Below are 20,840 nucleotides of genomic sequence, written 5' to 3'. Positions count from 1 at the left end.
TACAACAAGACTGTGCACAAAGCCCAAAAAGGGGTGCACCAAGAGTGTCCACCTCATGTAATTGGGGAGGCTGAGCCACTGGGCCCTATAGGACACCTAGCACAGAAAGCTACTCTATCAACACAGGGAAGCAGCCAAAATGCGGAGATAAAGAAACAGGTCACAAATGACAGAAATGGAGGAAAGCAAACTCCTGGGTATAGAGTTCAAAGCCATGGTTATAAGGTTTTTCAAGAATTTTCTAGAAACTGCCGATAAATTTAGTGAGACCCTCAAGAAATCTAGTGAGACCCTCGAGGTTATGAAAAAGGACCAATTAGAAATTATGTATACACTGACTGAAATAAAGAATATTATGTAGAGTTCCAACAGCAGACTAGAGGATCGCAAGAACCAAGTCAAAGATTTGAAATACAAAGAGCAAAAACCACCCAACCGGAAAAACAAAAAGCAAAAAGAATTCAAAAATATGAAGATAGTGTAAGGAGCCTCTGGGACAACTTTAAGCGTACGAACATCTGAATTATGGCGGTGCCAGAAGAAGAGCGAGAGCAAGATACTGAAAACCTATTTGAAGAAATAATGACAGAAATCTTCCCCTACCTGGTGAAAGAAATAGACTTATAAGTCCAGGAAGCACACAGAACCCCAAACAAAAGGAATCCAAAGAGGACCACACCAAGACACATCATAATTAAAATGCCAAGAGCAAAAGACAAAGAGAGAATCTTAAAAGCAGCTAGAGAAAGACAGTCAGTTACCTACAAGGGAGTACCCATAGACTGTCAGCTGATTTCTCAACAGAAACTATGCAGGCCAGAAGGGAGTGGCAAGAAATATTCAAAGTGATGAATAGCAAGAACCTACAACCAAGATTACTTTATCCAGCAAAGCTAGCATTCAGAATTGAAGGTCAGATAAAGAGCTTCACAGATAAGGAAAAGCTAAAGGAGTTCATCACCACCAAACCAGTATTATATGAAATGCTGAAAGGTATCCTTTAAGAAGAGGAAGAAGAAGAAGATGGTAAAGATACAAATTATGAACAACAAATACACATCTATCAACAAGTGAATCTAAAAATCAAGTGAATAAATAATCTGATGAACAGAATAAACTGGTGAATCTAATAGAATCAGGGGCATAGAAAGGGAGTGGACTGACTATTCTCGGGGGGGGGAGGGGAAGGGGTGTGGAGTGTGTGGGAAGAGACTGGACAAAAATCCTATACCTATGGATGAGGACAGTGGGGGGTGGGGGTGGGTAAGGACAAAGGGTGGGGTGGGAACCGGGTGGAGGGGAGCTATGGTGGTAAAAAAGAGGAACAACTGTAATTATCTGAACAATAAAATTTAATTTAAAAAAAGGAAAAAAAAGAAAACAAAAAATACCCTGTTTTTGTTCACAGATGACATGATCATCTACGTAGAAAATCCCAAAAGAACTGACAAAGAAACTCCTGTAACTAATAAACAATTATAGCTAGGTTGCAGGATAATATACAAAAGTAAATCAAATCACTCTCCTATATACCAGCAACGAAAAAGTGGATTTGAAGTTAAAAATAATACAATTTACATTAGTATCCCCCAAAATGAAGTACTTTAGTGTAAATCTATCAAAATATGTACAAGATCTATATGAGGAAAACTATAAAACTTTGGTGAGTGAAATTAAAGAACTAAATAAATATATTCCATACTCATGGATAGGAAGACTCAATACTGTTGTCACAAACAACAGTACAGATCTATAGATTCAATGCAATTCCAATTTAAATCTCAGCAAATTATTTGTGGACATAAAAAAATGATTATAAAGTTTATGTGGAGAGCAAAAGATTCAGAATAGCCAATGAAATATTGAAGAACACAATTGGAGGACTGACACTTTCCAACTTCAAAACTTACTATAATGCTACAGTAATCAAGGTATTATGGTACTGGCAAAATAACAGATTAATAGATCAATGGAAAGAACAGGGAACAAAAAAATAGATCCACATAAATTTAGTCAATCAATCTCTGACAAACAAGCATAGGCAATACAATGGAACAAAGATAGACTTTTCAACACTTGGTGCTGGAACAACTAGATATCCACATGCAAAAAACAACCTAGACACAGACCCTACCTTCTTTAAAAATTTCATTCAAAATGGATCACAGACCTAAATGTAACGTCAAAGTCATAAAATCACTAGAACACTAGAAGGTAACATTGGAAATCTAGAGGACTTTGGATAGAGTGATAACTTTTTAGATAAAATATGAAAGGTACAATCCATGAAAGAAAGAATTGATAAGCTGGACATCATTAAAGTTAAATTTTATGCTCTGTGAATATGATATTAAGAGAGTAAGAAGATAAGCCACAGAATGGAAGAAAATATTTGCAAAAGACACATCTGACAAAGGTCTGTTGTTTAAAAACATTAAAACAACTCTTAAAACTAAACATTAAAAACATAAACAACCCAATTAACAAATGGGCAAAAACCCTTAACAGACACCTCATCGAAGAAGATATACAGATAGCAAATAAGCATATGAAAAGAGGCTCTACATCATATGTCATTAGGGAAATGCAAATTAAAACAATAATAAGATACCACTACACACCTATTAGAATGGCTAAAACCTGAAATACTGAAAACATCAAATGCTGACAAGGAAGTGGAGCAACAGGAACTCTCATTCATTACAAAACTAAACATATCTTACCATACAATCCAGTAATTGGGCTCCTTGGTATTTACCCAAAGGAGATGACAAATTATATCCACACAAAAACCTGCACGTGGATGTTTATAGCAGCTTTATGCATTATTGCTAAGACTTGGAAGTAACCAAAATGTTCTTCAGGAGGTGAATCCTATATAGTAAAAGGGTAATATGCAAATTGGCCCTAACAGCAGAATGACTGGTAATGGCTGGTCACTATGACATACACTGACCACCAGGGGGCAGAGATTCAATGCAGGAGATGCCCTCTAGTGGTCAGTGTGCTCCCACAGGGGGAGCTCTGCTCAACCACAAGCCAGGCTGTTGGCTGCCAGCACAGCGGTGGTGGTGGGAGTCTCTCCAGCCTCCTCAGCAGTGCTAAGGATGTCCGACTGCAACTTAGGCCTGCTCCCTGCTGGCAAGTGGACATCCCCTGAGGGATCCCAGGCTGCCAGAGGGATGTCTGACGCCCAGCTTAGGCCTGATCCCCTGGGAAGCGGGCTTAAGCCAGCAGGTGAACATCCCCCGAGGGGCCCCAGACTGCGAGAGGACACAGGCAGGGCTGAGGGACCCCCCTGAGTGCACAAATTTTTGTGCACTGGGCCTCTAGTGTATATATAAACTGCCAAACATCCAGACAATGGCATATTAACTATCCTATCTAATAAAAGAGAAACATGGTAATTAGCCATACCTCCGCTACCCTTCTCATTGGCTAATCAGCAAGATATGCAAATTAACTGCCAGCCAAGATGGCAGCTGGCAGCCAGGCAACTTGAAGGGAACATGAGGCTTGCTTGCTTCAGTGATGGAGGACTCCAACGTTCCCCGCCTGCCTTACCGGCCCCTGAGCTTGCAGTTTGAAACATTGTTACAAATATAGAAGCTAAACAAAACCCCAGAAACCTGATTTCAGCCAGTCGGGATCTCAGAGCTGGAGTTGAAACAGTGTTTCGATTATAGAACCCAAACAAACCAGATACCTGCTTTCAGCAGCCGAGGCCTAAGAGCTGGAGCCAAGCCTCAGAGCTAAAGCTAGCCCAGAATAAAAACAAAAAGAAAAAAAGGAGCGGTTGGGAGCTTCAGTCACCCGCCAGCCTGAAAACAGCCCTCAGGCCCTCACCCAGACTGTCCAGGCACCCCAGTGGGGACCCCCACCCTGAAGGGTGTGTGACCAGTTGCAAAACAGCCATCATCCCCTCACCCAGGCTGGCCAAGCACCCCAGTGGGGACCCCACCCTGATCCAGGACACTTTCAGGGCAAACCAGCCGGCCCCCACCCATGCACCAGGCCTCTATCCTATATAGTAAAAGGGTAATATGCCTCCCAGCACCGGGATGAGTGGAGCTGCGAGGCCTCCTGGCACCGGGATCAGCGTGACAGGGAGCAGAGACCAAACCACCTGATTGCCCTGTGGCTCTGTGTGTGACAGGGGCTGGGGACACAACCTCCCTATCGGCCCTGCTCTGTTCGTGAGAGGGGAAGGCACCCCAACCCCCTGATCAGCCCTGCTCTGTGCCTGATAGGGGGGAGCTCCCCAACAGCCTGATCGCCCTGTGGCTCTGTGTGTGACATGGTGCGGTGCCCCAACCCCCTGATCAGCCGTGCTCTGTGTGTGATAGGGGGCGGTGCCCCAACTCCCCTATTGGCCCTACTCTGTGAGTGACAGGGCGGAGCTCCTCAACCCCCTGATTGGCCCTGCTCTGTGCATGACAGGGGAGAGCTCCCCAACCCCCTGATGGGTCCTGCTCTGTGGGTGACAGGGGGGAGCTCCCCAACCCCTTGATTGACCCTGCTCTGTGCGTGACAGGGTATGGAGCCCCAATCCACCTGATGGGCCCTGCTCTGTGAGTGACAGGGGGCAGCTCCCCAACCCCCTGATTGGCGCTGCTCTGTGCATGACAGGGGGTGGTGCCGCAACCTCTCCATCGACCCTGCCTTGAGTATGACGGGGATGGTGCCCCAACGCCCCAATCAGCCCTACCCTGAGTGTGACTGAGGGTGGCATCGCAACCTCCCGATCTGTGCATGACAGGGGGCGGTGCCCCAACTCCCCAATCAGCCCTGCTCTGAGCCCGACCAGGGGCTGCACCTAGGGATTGGGCCTGCCCTCTGCCATCCGGGAGCAGGCCTAAGCCAGCAGGTCGTTATCTCTCGAGGGGTCCCAGACTGCGAGAGGGCACAGGCCGGGCTGAGGGAACACCCTCCCCCCCGAGTGCACAAATTTTTGTGCACCGGGCCTCTAGTATATATATATATATATATATAAAAGCCCAGTGACCAGAACAACTGGCAGCTGTGATGCACACTGCAGCAGCCAACCAGGCTGGTCCAGGCTTCAATTGGCACCCCCCCCCCCGCCCCGGCTGATCCAGCCCATGATTGCTCCCCCACCTTGATCAGGGGTAGGGTCTGCTGGCCATCCACCCACAGCCCCTCCTCCCACTGCCCCAGCCTGTTGGGCCCCTATCGGGGTGGGCCAGATGGATTCCACCTGTGCACGAATTTGTGCTCCAGACCTCTAGTTCAGTAATAAAAAGAAATAAATTAGAAAGCCAAGGAAAGAGTTGGAGGTAACTTAAATGCATAATACTCAGAGAACAAAGGCAATCTAGAAAGGCTACATACTGTATGATTCCAACTATATGATGTTCTGGAAAAGGCAAAACCATGGAGACAGTAAACTATGGTCTTTTACTGTCTCCATAGGGATAAATAGGTGGAGCAGAGCCTATTTTTAGGGCAGTGAAAATACACTGTATGATATGATGATGATAGATACATGCCATTATACATTTGTCCAGACCCATAGAATGTTGACAGAAGAGTAAAACATAATGTAAACTATGGACTTTGTATGGTAATGCTGTATCAATGTAGGTTCACCAATTGCAACTAATGTACCATCCTGTTGGGGGATGCTGATATTGGGGGATGCTGTTCATGGCTGGGGCACGGGGTATACTGGAAATCATTGTACTGTATCCTCAATTTGCTATAAATTTTTAACTGCTCTGAAAAAGTCAATAAAAAATAAATAAAAGATTAAACTATAAAATAAAAATAAGTTACTTGCATTGAGGGAATAATGAGTGGAAAGAAAGGATAAAAGCTAGACTTCTCTGAATATACTTCTTTTTATAGATTTGGTATTGAAACCAGGTAAATATATCACATAATTATAAAATAACATTACAGTTTTAAAAGCAATCCCTTAAAAAAGAAGTAAAGTTAAATAAATAAACCTGTGTATCCTGTGGGTGAAAAATTACAGACAGGAAGTATTCCAAATGACTTTAAATTTGTAATTTAACTGTACATCCCTAGTGGGATCCACTCTGAGGACAAAAAAAGGCTACAAACAAATCTTTAAAAGTTTTCAGTAATTACATTATTGGCTACAGTGTTGTAATTGTGATTTTAAGCCAGTTGTGTGTACTTTGGGGGATGAATTGAGTGCATATTTATATTGGTATCATTGAGAACTAAGATTTTTCAGTGCAGTTGAAGGGAGATCAATGAGGTTAAGTTTTAAAAAAAGAAGCCACAGATCTAAATTGAATAGAAAGTGTACTATATATACACTCATGATGAATTTCATCTTAAATTTTTTTTTCAGTTCTGCCCACTGAAAAGACATAGCTAGTTTAGCTCAGTGGATAGAGTGCCGGCCTGCGGACCAAACGGTCCCGGGTTTGATCCCGGTCAAGGGCATGTACCTTGGTTGCAGGCTTCTTGGGCTCTGGCCCTGGTCAGAGGAAACCAATTGATGTGTTTCTCTCACATCGATGTTTGTCTCTGTCTTTCCCTCTCTCTTCCACTCTTCCAAAAATCAGTGGAAAATAGCCTCAAGTGAGGATTAACAACAAAATCCAATCTAATAAAAGAGAAATATGGGTTGAGAAACTAAGATGGCGGCATAGATAAACACCGGGAAATCGCTGCCTCCCACAACAACTTCAAAAAAAACAACATAAAGACAAAACGAACAGCATCCAGAACTACAGGAAAGCTGGCTGAGTGGAAATTCCACAGCTAGAAGGAAAGAAAACCACACTGAGAGCCAGAGGAGCTGCGGAAGTAAAGTGCAGAGGTACGGAGGCTCGCGCGCGCGCGGAAAGGGGCTGGTACCTGAGGACACGGCTGTGTTTTTAAATTGAGAGGGAGTCACAAGCTCCCCACTGCTCTGAACTCCGGTTCCGGGAAGTCTCTGGGGACCCAGGACTCATATGGGGAGAAACTGGACTGTCTGGCAGCGGGCAGAACTCAGAACTTGAGGTCGGCTTTCCCTCAGAGGTGCTTGCAGCAATTACCTGGACACTGAGACACGAGGCCCCTTAGGGCAGGGCTGGGAATCCGCCATAGCTGCTTGCTCCACCCTTTGATTCCCTGAGACCCCGCCCCACCCAGGCCGCGGCAGAGGCTTTTGCATATGAATGCCCCGGCCCTTTGCAACCTGAAAATTACCTAACAAACTGCAGCGGGGCCACAGACCCAGAACTTCCAAGAGAAGGCCCAAGGCCCCACAGCAGCTTGCATTGCTTCACAGCTGGGCCTCATCAGGGTACATCCCAACTCCAAAAAAGGAAGGAGATTCTGCAGTTCTCTTCGTAGCTCCTGCTGTGTAACCTCAGGCAGAGGCTAAATTAGCACCTCCTTAGATCCAAGAGCCAGTGTACCCAGTGGTCAGAGTGGGACCATCCAGATTACAACTCCTCAGATCCATAAGGGACACACTCAGGGTGCAGACTCAGTGAGCACCGAAGCCCCACTGAAGCAAGTCTTGCCCCAGAAGGGTGTCTTCAGCACAGAAGTTCTCCCACTGCAGACACAGCTGATTCTCACTGCCAATTGGCCTGGAGGTCAATTCCTCCCAGTGATCCTACAACAATCAAGGCATAACTACAATAAGACTGTGCAAAAAGCCCACAAGGGGGTACACCAAGAGTGTCCACCTCAGGTAACTGGGGAGGCTGAGCCACTGGGCCCTATGGGACACCTAGCACACAAAACCACTCTACCAACACAGGGAAGCATAAAAAATGCAGAGACAAAGAAACAGGTCACAAATGACAGAAATGGAGGAAAGCAAACGACTGGATATAGAGTTCAAGGCCACGTTTATAACGTTTTAGAAGAATTTTATGGAAACCGCCGATAAATTTAGTGAGGCCCTCGATAAATCTAGTGAGATTCTTGAGGATATGAAAAAGGACCAACTAGAAATTAAGCATACACTGACTGAAATAAAGAATAATATACAGAGATCCAACAGCAAACAAGAGGATCCCAAGAATCAAGTCAAAGATTTGAAATACGAAGAAACAAAAAAGACCCAACCGAAAAAGAAAAAAGATTCCAAAAATATGAAGATAGTGTAAGGAGCCTCTGGGACAACTTCAAACGTACCAACATCAGAATTATAGGGGTACCAGAAGAGAGAGGGCAAGATATTGAAAACCTATTTGAAGAAATAATGACAGAAAACTTCCCCTACCTGTTCAAAGAAATAGACTTACCAGTCCAGGAAGCACACAGAACCCCAAACAAAAGGAACCCAAAGAGGACCACACCAAGACACATCATAATTAAAATGCCAAGAGCAAAAGACAAAGAGAGCATTTTAAAAGCAGCAAGAGAAAGACAGTCAGTTACCTACAAGGGAGTACCCATATGACTGTCAGCTGATTTCTCAACAAAAACCATGCAAGCCACAAGAGAGTGGCAAGAAATATTCAAAGTGATGAACAGCAAGAACCTACAACCAAGATTACTTTATCCAGCAAAGCTATCATTCAGAATAGAAGGTCAGATAAAGAGCTTCACAGATAAGAAAATGCTAAAGGAGTTCATCACCACCAAACCAGCATTATATGAAATGCTGAAAGGTATTCTTTAAGAAGAGGAAAAAGAAAAAGGAACTCTTACCATTTGTCACAGCATGGATGGAACTGGAGAGCGGATAAATACCACATGATCTCACTCATTTGTGGAATATAGTGAACAACATAAACTGATGAACAAGGACTGATCCAGAGACGGAGAGGCATTGATTGGACTGTCGGGCCTTGGAGGGAAGGTAGGGGAGGGTGGGGGTAAGGGCGAAAGATCAACCAAAGGACTTATATGCAAGCATATAGGCCTAAACAATGGACATGGACAACGGGGGGGGGGTGAGGGCATGAGCGGGGGGGGCGGGTAGAGGGTAACTTGGGGATAAGGACACATGTGTAATATCTTAATCAATAAAAAAAATATATATATATAAAAAGAGAAATATGCAAATTGACCATACCTCCATTACACCATCAAGCCACACCCCCAGCCAATCAGGAGCAAATATGCAAATTAACCTATCTAAGATTGCGGCAGCCATGGAGCTGGAGCGAGCCCAAGGCTTAGGTTGCCCCCGGTGAAGGAGGAAGCCAAGCTTCCCACCTGCCCTGCTGGCCCTGAGCTCTGCTCAAGGTTACAAAGTTTCAATTATAGAAGATAAATAAATCCCAGATACCTGCTTCCAGCCCACTGGCGTGGCCAGCCTGAAAATGGCCATCAGCCCCTCACCCAGGATGGCCAGGCACCCCAGCGGGACCCCCCACCCTGAAGGGGTTGTGGCCAGCCTGAAAATAGCCCTCAGCCCCTCACCCAGCCTGGCCAGGCACCCCAGCAGGACCCACACCCTGATCCGGGACACTCTTCAGGGCAAACCAGCCGGTCCCCACCCGTGTACCAGGCCTCTATCCTATAGAATAAAAGGGTAATATGCAAATTGACCCTAACAGCAGAACCACTGACTGGTCACTATGACACACACTGACCACCAGGGGGCAGATGCTCAATGCAGGAGTTGCCCCCTGGTGGTGAGTGTGCTCCCACAGGGGGAGCTCTGCTCAGCCACAAGCCAGGCTGCCAGCTGCCAGCTTAGCGGTGGTGGCGGGAGACTCTTCTGCCTCCTCAGCAGCACTAAGGACGTCCGACTGCAGCTTAGGCCTGCTCCCTGCTGGCAAGTGGACATCCCCTGAGGGTTCCTGGGCTGCCAGAGTGATGTCTGACTGCCAGCTTAGGCCTGATACCCCAGGTAGCAGGCCTAAGCCAGCAGGTGGATATCCCCCGACGGGTCCCAGACTGTGAGAGGGCACAGGCTGGGCTGAGGGACCCCCCCGAGTGCACAAATTTTTGTGCACCGGGCCTCTAGTATTATAATAATAATAATGATTAACCTAACAGCCATAAGCCCTCCCCACAGTCCCAGGGCCCAGATTCTGGTTGTAAAATAATTTCTTACTCAGAAGAACCAGGGGTCTTTGGAGAAATGGCCAATTCCAGGTTCAAAAATGTGTAATAAACCTAAAATAGCTTTTTCTGCTAGGAAAGAAGCTTCAAAGACTACCAATTACATGTAAAAATGAGGCAGTCTACCTGAACAATTCCCTCCAGTGGATTATGTAGGATGTATGTAGCATCTATAAGCATAATGGCAATGAATTGAAACACAGCAAACATGCTTAAATCTACAAGTTCACAATAGTACTTAAAAAGTAACTGTTAAGAACTTTTGAAGTATGCTAGAGGAAAATTACTAAGTTGAAAACAAAACTTGTAACTAAAGGGAAAAATTAAGCATTTGTCATTACTTACTTATATAATGTACCTCAGGGTAAGCAAATAGTCCATTAGGGGAAGTTTCTGTTTATAGAAGTACTAGAGGCCCAGTGCACAAAAATTTGTGCACTTGGGGGGGTCCCTCAGCCCAGCCTGTGCCCTCTCACAGTCTGGGACCCCTTGGGGGATGACCACCTGCTGGTTTAGGCCCGTTCTCTGGGGAATTGGGCCTAAGCTGGCAGTAAGCCATCACTCTGGCAACCCGGGAGCCCTTGGGGGATGCCCACTTGCCAGCGGGTAGCAGGCCTAAGCTGCAGTCGGACATCCTTAGCACTGCTGAGTAGGCGGGAGAGGCTCCTACCACCACCGCTGTACTGCCAGCTGGCAGCCTGGTTTGTGGCTGAGCAGAGCTCCCCCTGTGGGAGCACACTGACCACCAGGGAGCAGCTCCTGCATTGAGCATCTGCCCCCTGGTGGTCAGTGTGTGTCATAGTGACCAGTCATTCCCAGTCTTTCTGCTGTTAGGGTCAATTTGCATATTACCCTTTTATTCTATAGGATAGAGGCCTGGTGCGTGGGTGGGGGCTGGCGGGTTTTCCCTGAAGGGTGTCCTGGATCAGGGTGTGGGTCCCGCTGGGGTGCCTGGCCAGCCTGGGTGAGGGGATGGTGGGTGTTTGCAGGCTGGTCACACTCCCTTTAGGGTGGGGGTCCCCACTGGCGTGTCTGGCCAGTCTGGGTGAGGGGCTGAGGGCTGTTTTCAGGCTGGCCAATCCCCCCAAAGACAGAAGCTCCCAGCCTCTACTTTTTTTTCTTTTTTTAATTCTGGGATTTATTTACCTTTTATAATTGAAACTCTGTTGCCTTCAGTGGAGCTCAGAGCCTGCTGGTAAGATGGCTTCCTCCATCACTGGAGCAACCAAGCCTCCTGCTCACTTCAGCTCCGTGGTTGCCGGCTGCCATCTTGATTGGGTTAATTTGCATATAGTCACTCTGATTGGCTGGTTGGCGTTGCTTAAGGTGTAGCGAAGGTACAGTCAATTTTCATGTTTGTCTTTTATTAGATTAGATACTAACTAATAAGCAAACAAGGAATGATGGGATCAGAATATTGCTAGTGTGTAATACCTGATTAGTTTATGAACCTAATAAGAAATGGTTATCAGTGGCCAATAACATGGTTATTGGTGATTGACAACATGGAGAGAAAATTATGTAGTATCTATTCCCTGATAGAGTACCCAGTACTACATATGAAGTAGTATTGCTAAAAAAACTAACACACAAAAATACCTGACCTGAATCTGATCAAGTTTGCATATCTAGTCACTGACTTACAGGAACTTGAAAGAGAAACATGTTAAATGACAGCATAGGAATGCATTTACTAAAATCTAGACATGGGAAACTTCTATAGGATAAATGACTTGCAAAAAAACTATGGAAAAAAATCTTGAGAAACTGATTATAATGTGTGAATTATTTAGGTATTTATTCAAGCAAACTTGAAACAATTTAAGACAATTAGGAAATGTAAACATTGATTGGAAATTTGATGATTTTAAGGAATTATTATGATGATTTTAAGATGTGATAATTCTAGTGAAGTCATTTTTAAAGACATTCTTCTCTTTTAAAGGTTCATATTAAAATATTTATTTTAGATAAAAAAACAATGATGGGGTTAAGTGTTCCTATTTCTAGGTCAGTGTCATTTTCTCAGTTCTAAAAAATATTTTAAACAATATTTTCCTCAGTGAATGTTAAATGACCTATTATTACCATTAATTGGTAGCTTTTTATGTGTGTGTGTAAATCTAATTGTATCATAAAAAAACTTAGATTCCAAGGAAAATTTTGTTTACAATTCATCCTGTAGCACTCATTTTTGTCAGAGAATCTCTGCATAATTACAGATCTTATAAGCCTGAAAAAATGTATGACAAACATGTGTAGAATCTTCATTATGTTTAGCAAACTCAGAATTTTTCTTGTAATAATGATAACTTAAAGGGATTTGGAAATCATTTTAATTTTCCCTGATTGGACTTACCTGTCTCCCATTTGCATGTAAACTTCCTTTCCTGCATATTTTCATTGGCCCAATAAGCCCAGTGAATATATCTTTGGTGGGATCTACAGCAGAATAATACATCTTAGCTAGACAGACGGGGTCTTTGTAAGTGGGTCCCACTTCTTCAGGGACAGTCCATTCATAGGTGAAAGTTTGTTTAGATGCCACATGGGAGGCTGAAGGAGGAGGCACACCTGTGAGAAAGGTCACATTGGGAGGTTAAGTGTACTTTCTAATGTGGTGATTTGAGCCAGAAAGTAGACTGAGTTTAGTCTAGGACCATGGTCGGCAAACTGCGGCTCGCGAGCCACATGCGGGTCTTTGGCCCCTTGAGTGTGGCTCTTCCTAAGCCTTAGGAGTACCCTAATTAAGTTCATTACAATGTACCTACCTATATAGTTTAAGTTTAAAAAATTTGGCTCTCAAAGGAAATTTCAATCATTGTACTGTTGATATTTGGCTCTGTTGACTAATGAGTTTGCCGACCCCTGGGACTCTAGGATAATCTGCTTCTGAGCTCCTTATGAAGTTGAATGGAATCCTACTTGAATGAAATCCTACTTGTGCTCCTGTGTCAGGTCCCCAATGAGGTGATTTCCTCCAGGAAGCTTCCTCTAAACCTGTCTGAGATGGGTGCCTGCTACCATCAGAATGTTTATAACCCCCCACTCCCACTCCCACCCCCACCCTCACCCCCAATTCACATTCTGGAACCCTAATGTCCAATGTGATGGTGACGCCTTTGGGAGGTGATTAGGTCATGAGAGTGGAACCCTACTGAAGGGGATTAATGCCATTATAAAAGAGGCTCCACAGAGCTCCTTAGCCCTCTCACTAGGTGAGGACACAGTAAGGAGTCTGAGGCCCAGAAGAGGGCTCTCACCTAACTATGCTCTGATCTTGGACTTCCAACCTCCAGAATTGTGAGAAATAAATTTCTCTTCTTTATAAGTCACTCATTCTGTGGTATTTAGTTACAGCAGCTTGAACAGACTAAGTGCCCCTCTTTGTGCCCTCACAGCTCCTTAAGAAAGTCTCTGGCACCTTTCATGTTACATTGTGTATATTCCTCCACGCCCACCCAATCAGAACCTTCTTAAAGGCAAGCATTAATTCTATATTTCTATCAGCTAGAACAACACTTGGAAATAGGGGGCAATCAATGACTTTTCTATTGAACAGAACTGAACTAAAAATAATTTTATAACTGAAAGAGAGTTTGTTGGTGATCCTGTTCACAACCTCCCAATTTTACACTTCAGGAAACCGAGGCCAGAAAGAAAGAATAACTTGCCTGCTCTCACACTGAAGGTGGTGGCAAAGCCACTAGTCTTTATTGGTCAGGCTTGACATATAAAAATACCTAAATACATTCATATCATGGAATATTTTGTATTATTAAAATACATTTGTAAAATACTTATAATGCTAAGAACAAATTCTGGTTATAAAATTATGGTGATACGTATATTTATATACTACAAACTCAACCATGTTTAAAATATTTCTTATACATACACAGATGAAAGCATAGAGGAATTATATAAAAATGTATTAGTGGTTGTCTATAGAACTATGGAGATATTTTGGACTATACCTATTTAGATTCTTTAAATATTCTAAAATGATCATCTAATATTATAATTGCAAAAACTTTTAAAAAATCACCCAAACAGTACTCCAGAAATGTATAATTGATATCACCCAAATAAGTTACTGTCAGCATTGTCAATAATTGTCCAGTTAGGGATGGACAAAGTCCCATCACCCAACTGGAATTGGTGGGAGCAGGGGTGTACTTGCTTCCTGATGATATCTGGGCAATTTTCTCAGAAGTCCTGTTTTCAGTTTTGATGAGACAGTTTTCCAGAGGTGAGTGGGTTGTTAAATGGGGTCAATTGTTAGAGAGTGCTGTACTCACTTCCATTCTGGGGGTTGTAATGGGAGGCGTAATACGTGCCCTCATTGTTCTTATTGATTCTCATCCCAATTGGCTCAATACTGAGGGGGTATGCTCCTTTGTTATGGAAGGTGACTCTGATGGTGTCCCCCACCTCTGCCCAAATGACAGGACCTAGGGACAAAGAGAGAATTATTATCCCTTGGTATGTACCATACAGAATATATAAGATGATTATTTTCTTTGGCTTGTCCTCTGACAAGAATCACTGTGAGAAACCAGCTTATCTGCAGCAAATAGAAAGCTTGGTTTTAAAAAGACCATTATCAATTTGATATGGTAAGACTAGAAAGAGATGAGCAGGGTGTTTTGATTCAGTTTCAGGTTCCTGAAATTTTTTATTATTTTTATCCAAGTCAGTTCACAAGCTTTATGCATCTACAAAAACTTATGCAGAGTGTCTAGGCTTTACTTCGCCTAGTCTGTTGGCTAAATGTGTGTTATTATTAAGAGTCAGGGGAGTGCTATAAACCTTGAGCACCCAAACTGGTAAAGTCAATCATCTTGGATGTGAAGACTAACACTGCTGTGAATTTTTCATCACCAAAATTCATTTTATCACCAAATACAGAATAAACCATAGATGTACAATACACAAATATTCTATGCGATATTTAAAACACCATTTATTTAGAGCTGCTTATGTGCTTTCCTGAGTGTTTATGTGAATTAACTTATTTAATCCTTACAACAACTTTATGAGCTAAGGACTATTATTATTGTTGTTCCTATATTATGGAAAGGGAACAGGCATAGAACATTGAGCACTCTCAAATGTCATTTGCCTAACAGGTCAAGAGTGAGGACAGTCTGAATCCACGCATTCTACTATTCTACCCCAGAGACTGAGCAAGAACCAGTCTTTGGGCTTCGCCTCAGGGCAGCCTGCAGAAGGCTCCAAGACAAGCCCAGCCTGACTCATTGGTAGCTGGGAGTTTATTTCTAAGGGAATATATCTATTTAAACAATGGGACCTAAACACACAATTCCCCTTACCTCTTTGAAGAAAAAAAAATCATCATTTGGATCCAGAATGGTTTTTAATGATAAAGATTTACTATTGGTAACTTATATTTGGAAAAAAAATAGCTGGTGCATTTTACTGATGACTGCTCTTCCACGTCCCTAGTTTTTTTCCCCTTCTTTCTGAGGTTAGTGTAGTCCAGGGCAAGAGCAGAATGGTGGCTTATGTTCTGCATGACTCACCCAGGATGCCAAGATGCTCCTCTTCAGGGCTTCTCTCCTTTCTATTTGTGAAGGAGGCATCTGTGTACTCACGATAAACCAGCTTTTTATAAGAGCCTCCAATTCTTGCAGGACCATGTTCAAAAAATACCTCTGAAGCACTGCCAAAAGAAAAGCATTTAACGCTGGAGTTGAAAGCAGAATAGAGAACAGGTATTCAGCCAGGATACTAATTGAAGAGAAAAATTCTGACCAGTGCTTAGAGATAATTATTACCCATGAGTTACTAAATACTGAAACAGAGCAGACAAGATTAGGCCACTTCCTGAAAGGATGATCAGATAGGAATGGAGAATCATGGAAAAGAAGTTTCACTTTTTCAAGTGAAGTAAAAAAATTTCAAGAGGGCCAATGTCAATTGCCAATGGTTAATAAATTATCAAAAACTGAAATTTTAAACAAATTATGAAATCTTTAAAAATACAGTAGCTACTGCTTATTGCATATGAACACCAGCCAGATGCAGCTTTATTTATTATCTGAAACTCAAATGGGAATGCAATAAAGTTTGTAATATTCTTCCCATTTTACAAATGAAGAAATTTAATCTTAGCAAGACATTTGAGTGGAAGTACAAGAGACTTTGTTGTAAAGTCTGAAGGCAACCACCCCTAATTGTTCCTTGACGTTTCCAAACAAGTCTGTGTATATGTGGACCCTCGGGTGTTTGCTGGAATCTTTATGCTTAATCTTTATGTTTAAAGGGTTCTACTGATGCCTGTGTCTTCCCAAGAATGCTTACCCTACTGATTGTATCTAAAAGTTAATTTTAGTTCAAACTGCTGTTACAATAAAAGCCTGAAGAGGCAGGCAAATGAGGCTGTTTGGTTTCTCTAGCCAGGCAGTCCCTTAGCCCTCTCTTTCACAGAAACGTGTGTAAGAGTAATCATTCATTTGTTGCTCAGGGTCTGCTGGTAAGCCCCAGCAATTTGACTTCACACAAAAAACCCCATTCATCTCTTCTTTCATTTGACAAATATATTAAACACCTGCCACTTGCCAGGAACTGCGATGTGCTGATGACACACCATAAGCAAGCTGGACCTGTCTCTCTGTGCACCTGACATCTGCAGGGAAGATAGAACTAGGAACCAATCAGTATAATAACATGACTTAGCATGGGGTATTGTGGAGCATTTCTCCTGGAGTTAGGAAAAGTGGTGGAAAGAGCCCCGAAGGCTTCCCAAAGGAAGTGATGTTTTAAATCTATCTAGAAGAGAAGTAGAATTAAAAAGATGAAGTGTATATAGTAGGGAGTATGGGGCAGGCATTTACAAATATGAAATAGCCAGTAGGAAGGCTTGGAGGAGAGATGGAGCATGGCATGCTCCCCACAATTTGGCAAGCAGCATAGCATGCTGGGCAGGGCAAAGGAGCAGAGAATGAGGGATGGACAGGAAGGACTAATTAAGGTTTCACTACTCCATCCCAGTGGGAAAGGTTTGAAAGACTTAAGCACTTAGAATTCATGTTTCAGCAGGATCCCTTGGGCTGCTGCCTGGAGAATGTGTTGGACTGCATTAGACTGCAGTAGGGAGACCTGTCAGGAGGCAGATTCAAAACCTCAGTGAGAGGCAGTGATGCATTCAGGGTCTGGTCAAAGAAGAGGGAGAGAAATAGACAGCTTTTAGAGATATTTAGGGTATGAGACAGTATGTGATGAAAGAAGGAGGGATTAGTGAAGGAGGGAGGGAGTCCAGGATGGGGTTCAGGTTTGAAGCTTGATGGATGGATGGTGATCCTATCCACGGAGAAGTGGCAACTCAGATTTGTGGAGAAGATCATGGGTTCAGGTTTGGACATATTGATTTGGAGAAGCCTCATCCAAGTGGGGTGACCATTAAGCACTTTGAAATGCAAATTTGAAATTTATAAAAGCCTCTGGGTTAGAGATGCAGTTTTGAGAGTCAGTGTCTCTAAATATCAGCGCAGCCTGGGTCTTAAATTTCTGCTTCAGGAGTCACAGCTATTGACTTGTGTGTTGTTGAGTAAATTACTTAACCTTTCTAAGTAGTTGAATGGCAAACAAAGCATCTCTGAAGAGGTGGTGTTTGAGCAGAGACTTGAAGCATGGAGGTAGCATATCTCATTGATATTTTTGAAAGTTCATAATAGACAGTAGGAAAGGAAAACTGGGACTAGAAGAATGACTTGGAGGCTGTGTAAGTCATCAGATATGCACATAGAATAGCTTGCATGCATCAAAGGACATACTGCAGAGAGTGACAAGAAAACCTACAGAATGGGAGAAAATATTTGCAAAGCATATATCTGATAATGGCTTAATACCCAAAATAAATGAAGAACTCCTATTACTCAACAACAAAACAATCCAATTAAAAAAATGAACAAGAACTTGAATAGACTTTTCCTCATATGGCCAACAAGATTATGAAAAGATGTTCAATATCACTAATCATAAGAGAAATGCAAATCAAAACCACCATGAGCTACCACTTTGCACCCATTAGGATAGCTAATTACAATGAAACAAAACACAGAAAATAAGTGTTGGCAAGGATGTGGAGAAATTGGAACCCTTGTATGTTGCTGGTGGAAATATACAATGTTGCAACTGCTGTGCAAAAATGTATGGCAGTTCCTAAAAAAAATAAAAATAGAATTACCATATGACTCAGCAATTTCACTTTCAGGTGTATAGCCAAAAGAATTGAAAGCAGGAACCTAAACAGATACTTGTATTATAATGTTCATGGCAGCATTATTCACAATAGCCAAAAGGCACAACAAACAACCCAATTGTTCATCAACATATATGAATAAATAAAATGTGGTATGTGTACAATGGAAGATTATTCAGCCTTAAAGAGGAATGAAATTCTGATACAGACTAAAAATGGATGAACCTTGTAAACATTATGCTAAGTGAAATAAGCGAGACCAAAAGGGACAAATATTGTATGATTTCACTTGTATGAAGTGCCTGAAATAGGCCAATTCATAAAGACAAAAAGTGGAATAGAAGATATTAGTGTTAGAGAATTATTATTTAATGGGTATAGAGTTTCTTTTTGGAATAATGAGAAATTTCTGGAAATGGGTAGTGTTGATGATTGTATAACCTGTGAATGTATTTAATACTGCTGGATTGCACAATGCTATGTTTTCAGAAATAGAAAACAAATGAATTGATCTGTCTAATGATATTGAGTGTTTTTTAGTATTTTGTTAAGAATTTGATAATTTTTAAACACATCTTTTTTTCATGGACTCGAAAGACTCAAAAGTCATAGTTCTCAAACTTGGACTCATCCCAAATACCCTAATACATATTGAGTGGTCTAGTTACTTAATTTCAGGTACCAATTAATATTTTAACTGTTGAATGAACATTTTATGATTTTTTAATCATAGAGGAAGGGAGAGAGAGAAAGAGATAGAAACACCAATGATAAGAGAGCATCATTGATTGGCTGCCTTCTGCATACCCCACACTAGGGATTAAGCCCAAACCTGGGCATGTGCTCTGACCTGGAATCAAACCATGATGTCCTGGTTCATAGGTCAATGCTCAACCACTGAGCCATGCTGGCCAGGCTTATGATATTTTTCAGAGGGAGGCATATCTATATATATAAAAACCTAATATGCAAATTGTCCCCTCAGGAGTTTGATCGGGAGACCGGGAGTTCAATCACTCCTTATGATGTGTGATGACCACCAGGGGGTGGCATGGAATGAAGGAAGGCCCTGGCCGGCAGCTGGAAGAAAGGCCCCAGTCAGCAGCCAGTAGACCCCGATCAGCCCTGATTGCTGGCTAGGCCTAGGGACCCTATCCATGCACTATTTTGTGCACCAGGCCTCTAGTTTTAAAATATTAGTCTTTTTTTTTTTTTTTTGAATTACCTTCCAGGTGTTGTTAAGTTTTCTTTGGTGAAGGTGTCTATGCCAGATGGTGCATAGTTCCAGATGACTTCCTCAGCAGCAATGTAGTAGTGTCTAACATGCTTCCCATGGATACTGCCCTCTGATGAAGTCTTGTTACAGTCTTGTACTTGGAAAAAGGCCTGCAAACCAGCTGAAAACCACACAGGAAAAGATGTGTTAATGGATCCAATGTTTCTCTCTCTGCTGCCTTGTAAACACTGCTGGTGAAGCGATAGGTGGAAACTGAAGAAATAGATAGCTAGAAACAATATTATAAACTATAGCACAGTTATAAATAAGTTATTACTGATGGAAAATTAAGACCATTATTTAGATTATACTATATAGAGAATAGATATTAATCAGTAGTGTTTTCAAAAATATGGTGCTAGTTTCTGTGGGCTTTCACATAGGAGGTCTTTTAATGATAAAAAAGACACATTAATAGATCATTGAAGAAGAGAGTCTCTGCCATATTTTAAGAGGTAGGGTGAGGTAGAGGAGGTATAATAGAATGAACATCTATAATTATTGTTCTCTCACACCAAATGGTTGTATACCTGTTACACTAGCCCTTCTGCTGCCAAGATCACATTTGATAGGTGAGATTACGTTTGAAGGTCAAAGTAACATACTCAAAGATCCACATTAAACCTAATTTTCTTCAGGAAATGAATATTTCAAATTAATATTTTTCAAAAACTAAGAATGTTTTATCACATCATATGAAAAGATGGGGAAGGAATTTATCAAGTTAAACCAAGAAGTAGCTGGACTCAAATAAAAAACAAAATTGTCTATATTTGATAGAACCAAGTAAAAAACAAACAGGCTAATTTTCAGCACAATATAGAAATATTATGGTGTTTACAATATTGTGTATTTTTCAAAGCTGAGGAACTATATACAGTATTATACTTTTAGGACAGTAGTATATTTTCAGGGCCAATTGTTCTTTTCCAAAATTAATATATTTTCAGATTTCATTATTTCATAAATGTTCTAGTCTTTCAGTCTTTCTTATTATATTACTAGAGGCCTGGTGCACGAATTCATGCATCAGTGGGGTTCCTCGGTCTGGCCTGTGGGATTGGGCTGGAACTGGTTCTCTGACATCCCCTGAGGGGGTCCCGGATTGCGAGAGGGCGCAGGCCAGGTCGAGGGACCCCACTGGTGCATGATCAAGGCTGGGGAGGGACGCAGGAGATTGGCCAGCCGGGGAGGGACTGCAGGAGGGCTCCAGGGCATCTCCAGCCAGTCTCGCTCAGTCCCGATCAGCTGGACCCCAGCAGGAATCTAACCTACCAGTCGGAGCATCTGCCCCCTGATGGTTAGTGCACGTCATAGCGA

The 20,840-nt window shown here is 42.5% G+C and overlaps 1 protein-coding gene across 4 annotated transcripts in view; it reads right to left on the bottom strand.

Moving 5' to 3' along the window:
• LOC132230557 (ceruloplasmin) overlaps positions 1-20,840 on the bottom strand; it is a 100,252-nt gene that overhangs the window by 56,007 nt on the left and 23,405 nt on the right. For all 4 annotated transcript variants that reach the window (XR_009451885.1, XM_059688183.1, XM_059688184.1 and 1 more), the window contains exons 6-9: positions 19,470-19,641; positions 15,564-15,703; positions 14,319-14,471; positions 12,377-12,591 (exon numbers count right to left, since the gene is read on the bottom strand). Coding sequence is in view for 3 of the 4 variants with exons in the window: in XM_059688183.1 (XP_059544166.1) it covers positions 12,377-12,591; positions 14,319-14,471; positions 15,564-15,703; positions 19,470-19,641 (680 nt within the window). In the remaining variant the exon portion in view is untranslated. The remainder of the gene's footprint in view (positions 1-12,376; positions 12,592-14,318; positions 14,472-15,563; positions 15,704-19,469; positions 19,642-20,840) is intronic.

Source organism: Myotis daubentonii, chromosome 3, assembly GCF_963259705.1.
Source record: "Myotis daubentonii chromosome 3, mMyoDau2.1, whole genome shotgun sequence".
Classification (NCBI taxonomy): Eukaryota; Metazoa; Chordata; class Mammalia; order Chiroptera; family Vespertilionidae; genus Myotis; species Myotis daubentonii.
The sequence above is the reverse complement of the archived record's forward strand: the minus strand, read 5'-3'. Positions and strand labels throughout refer to the sequence as shown.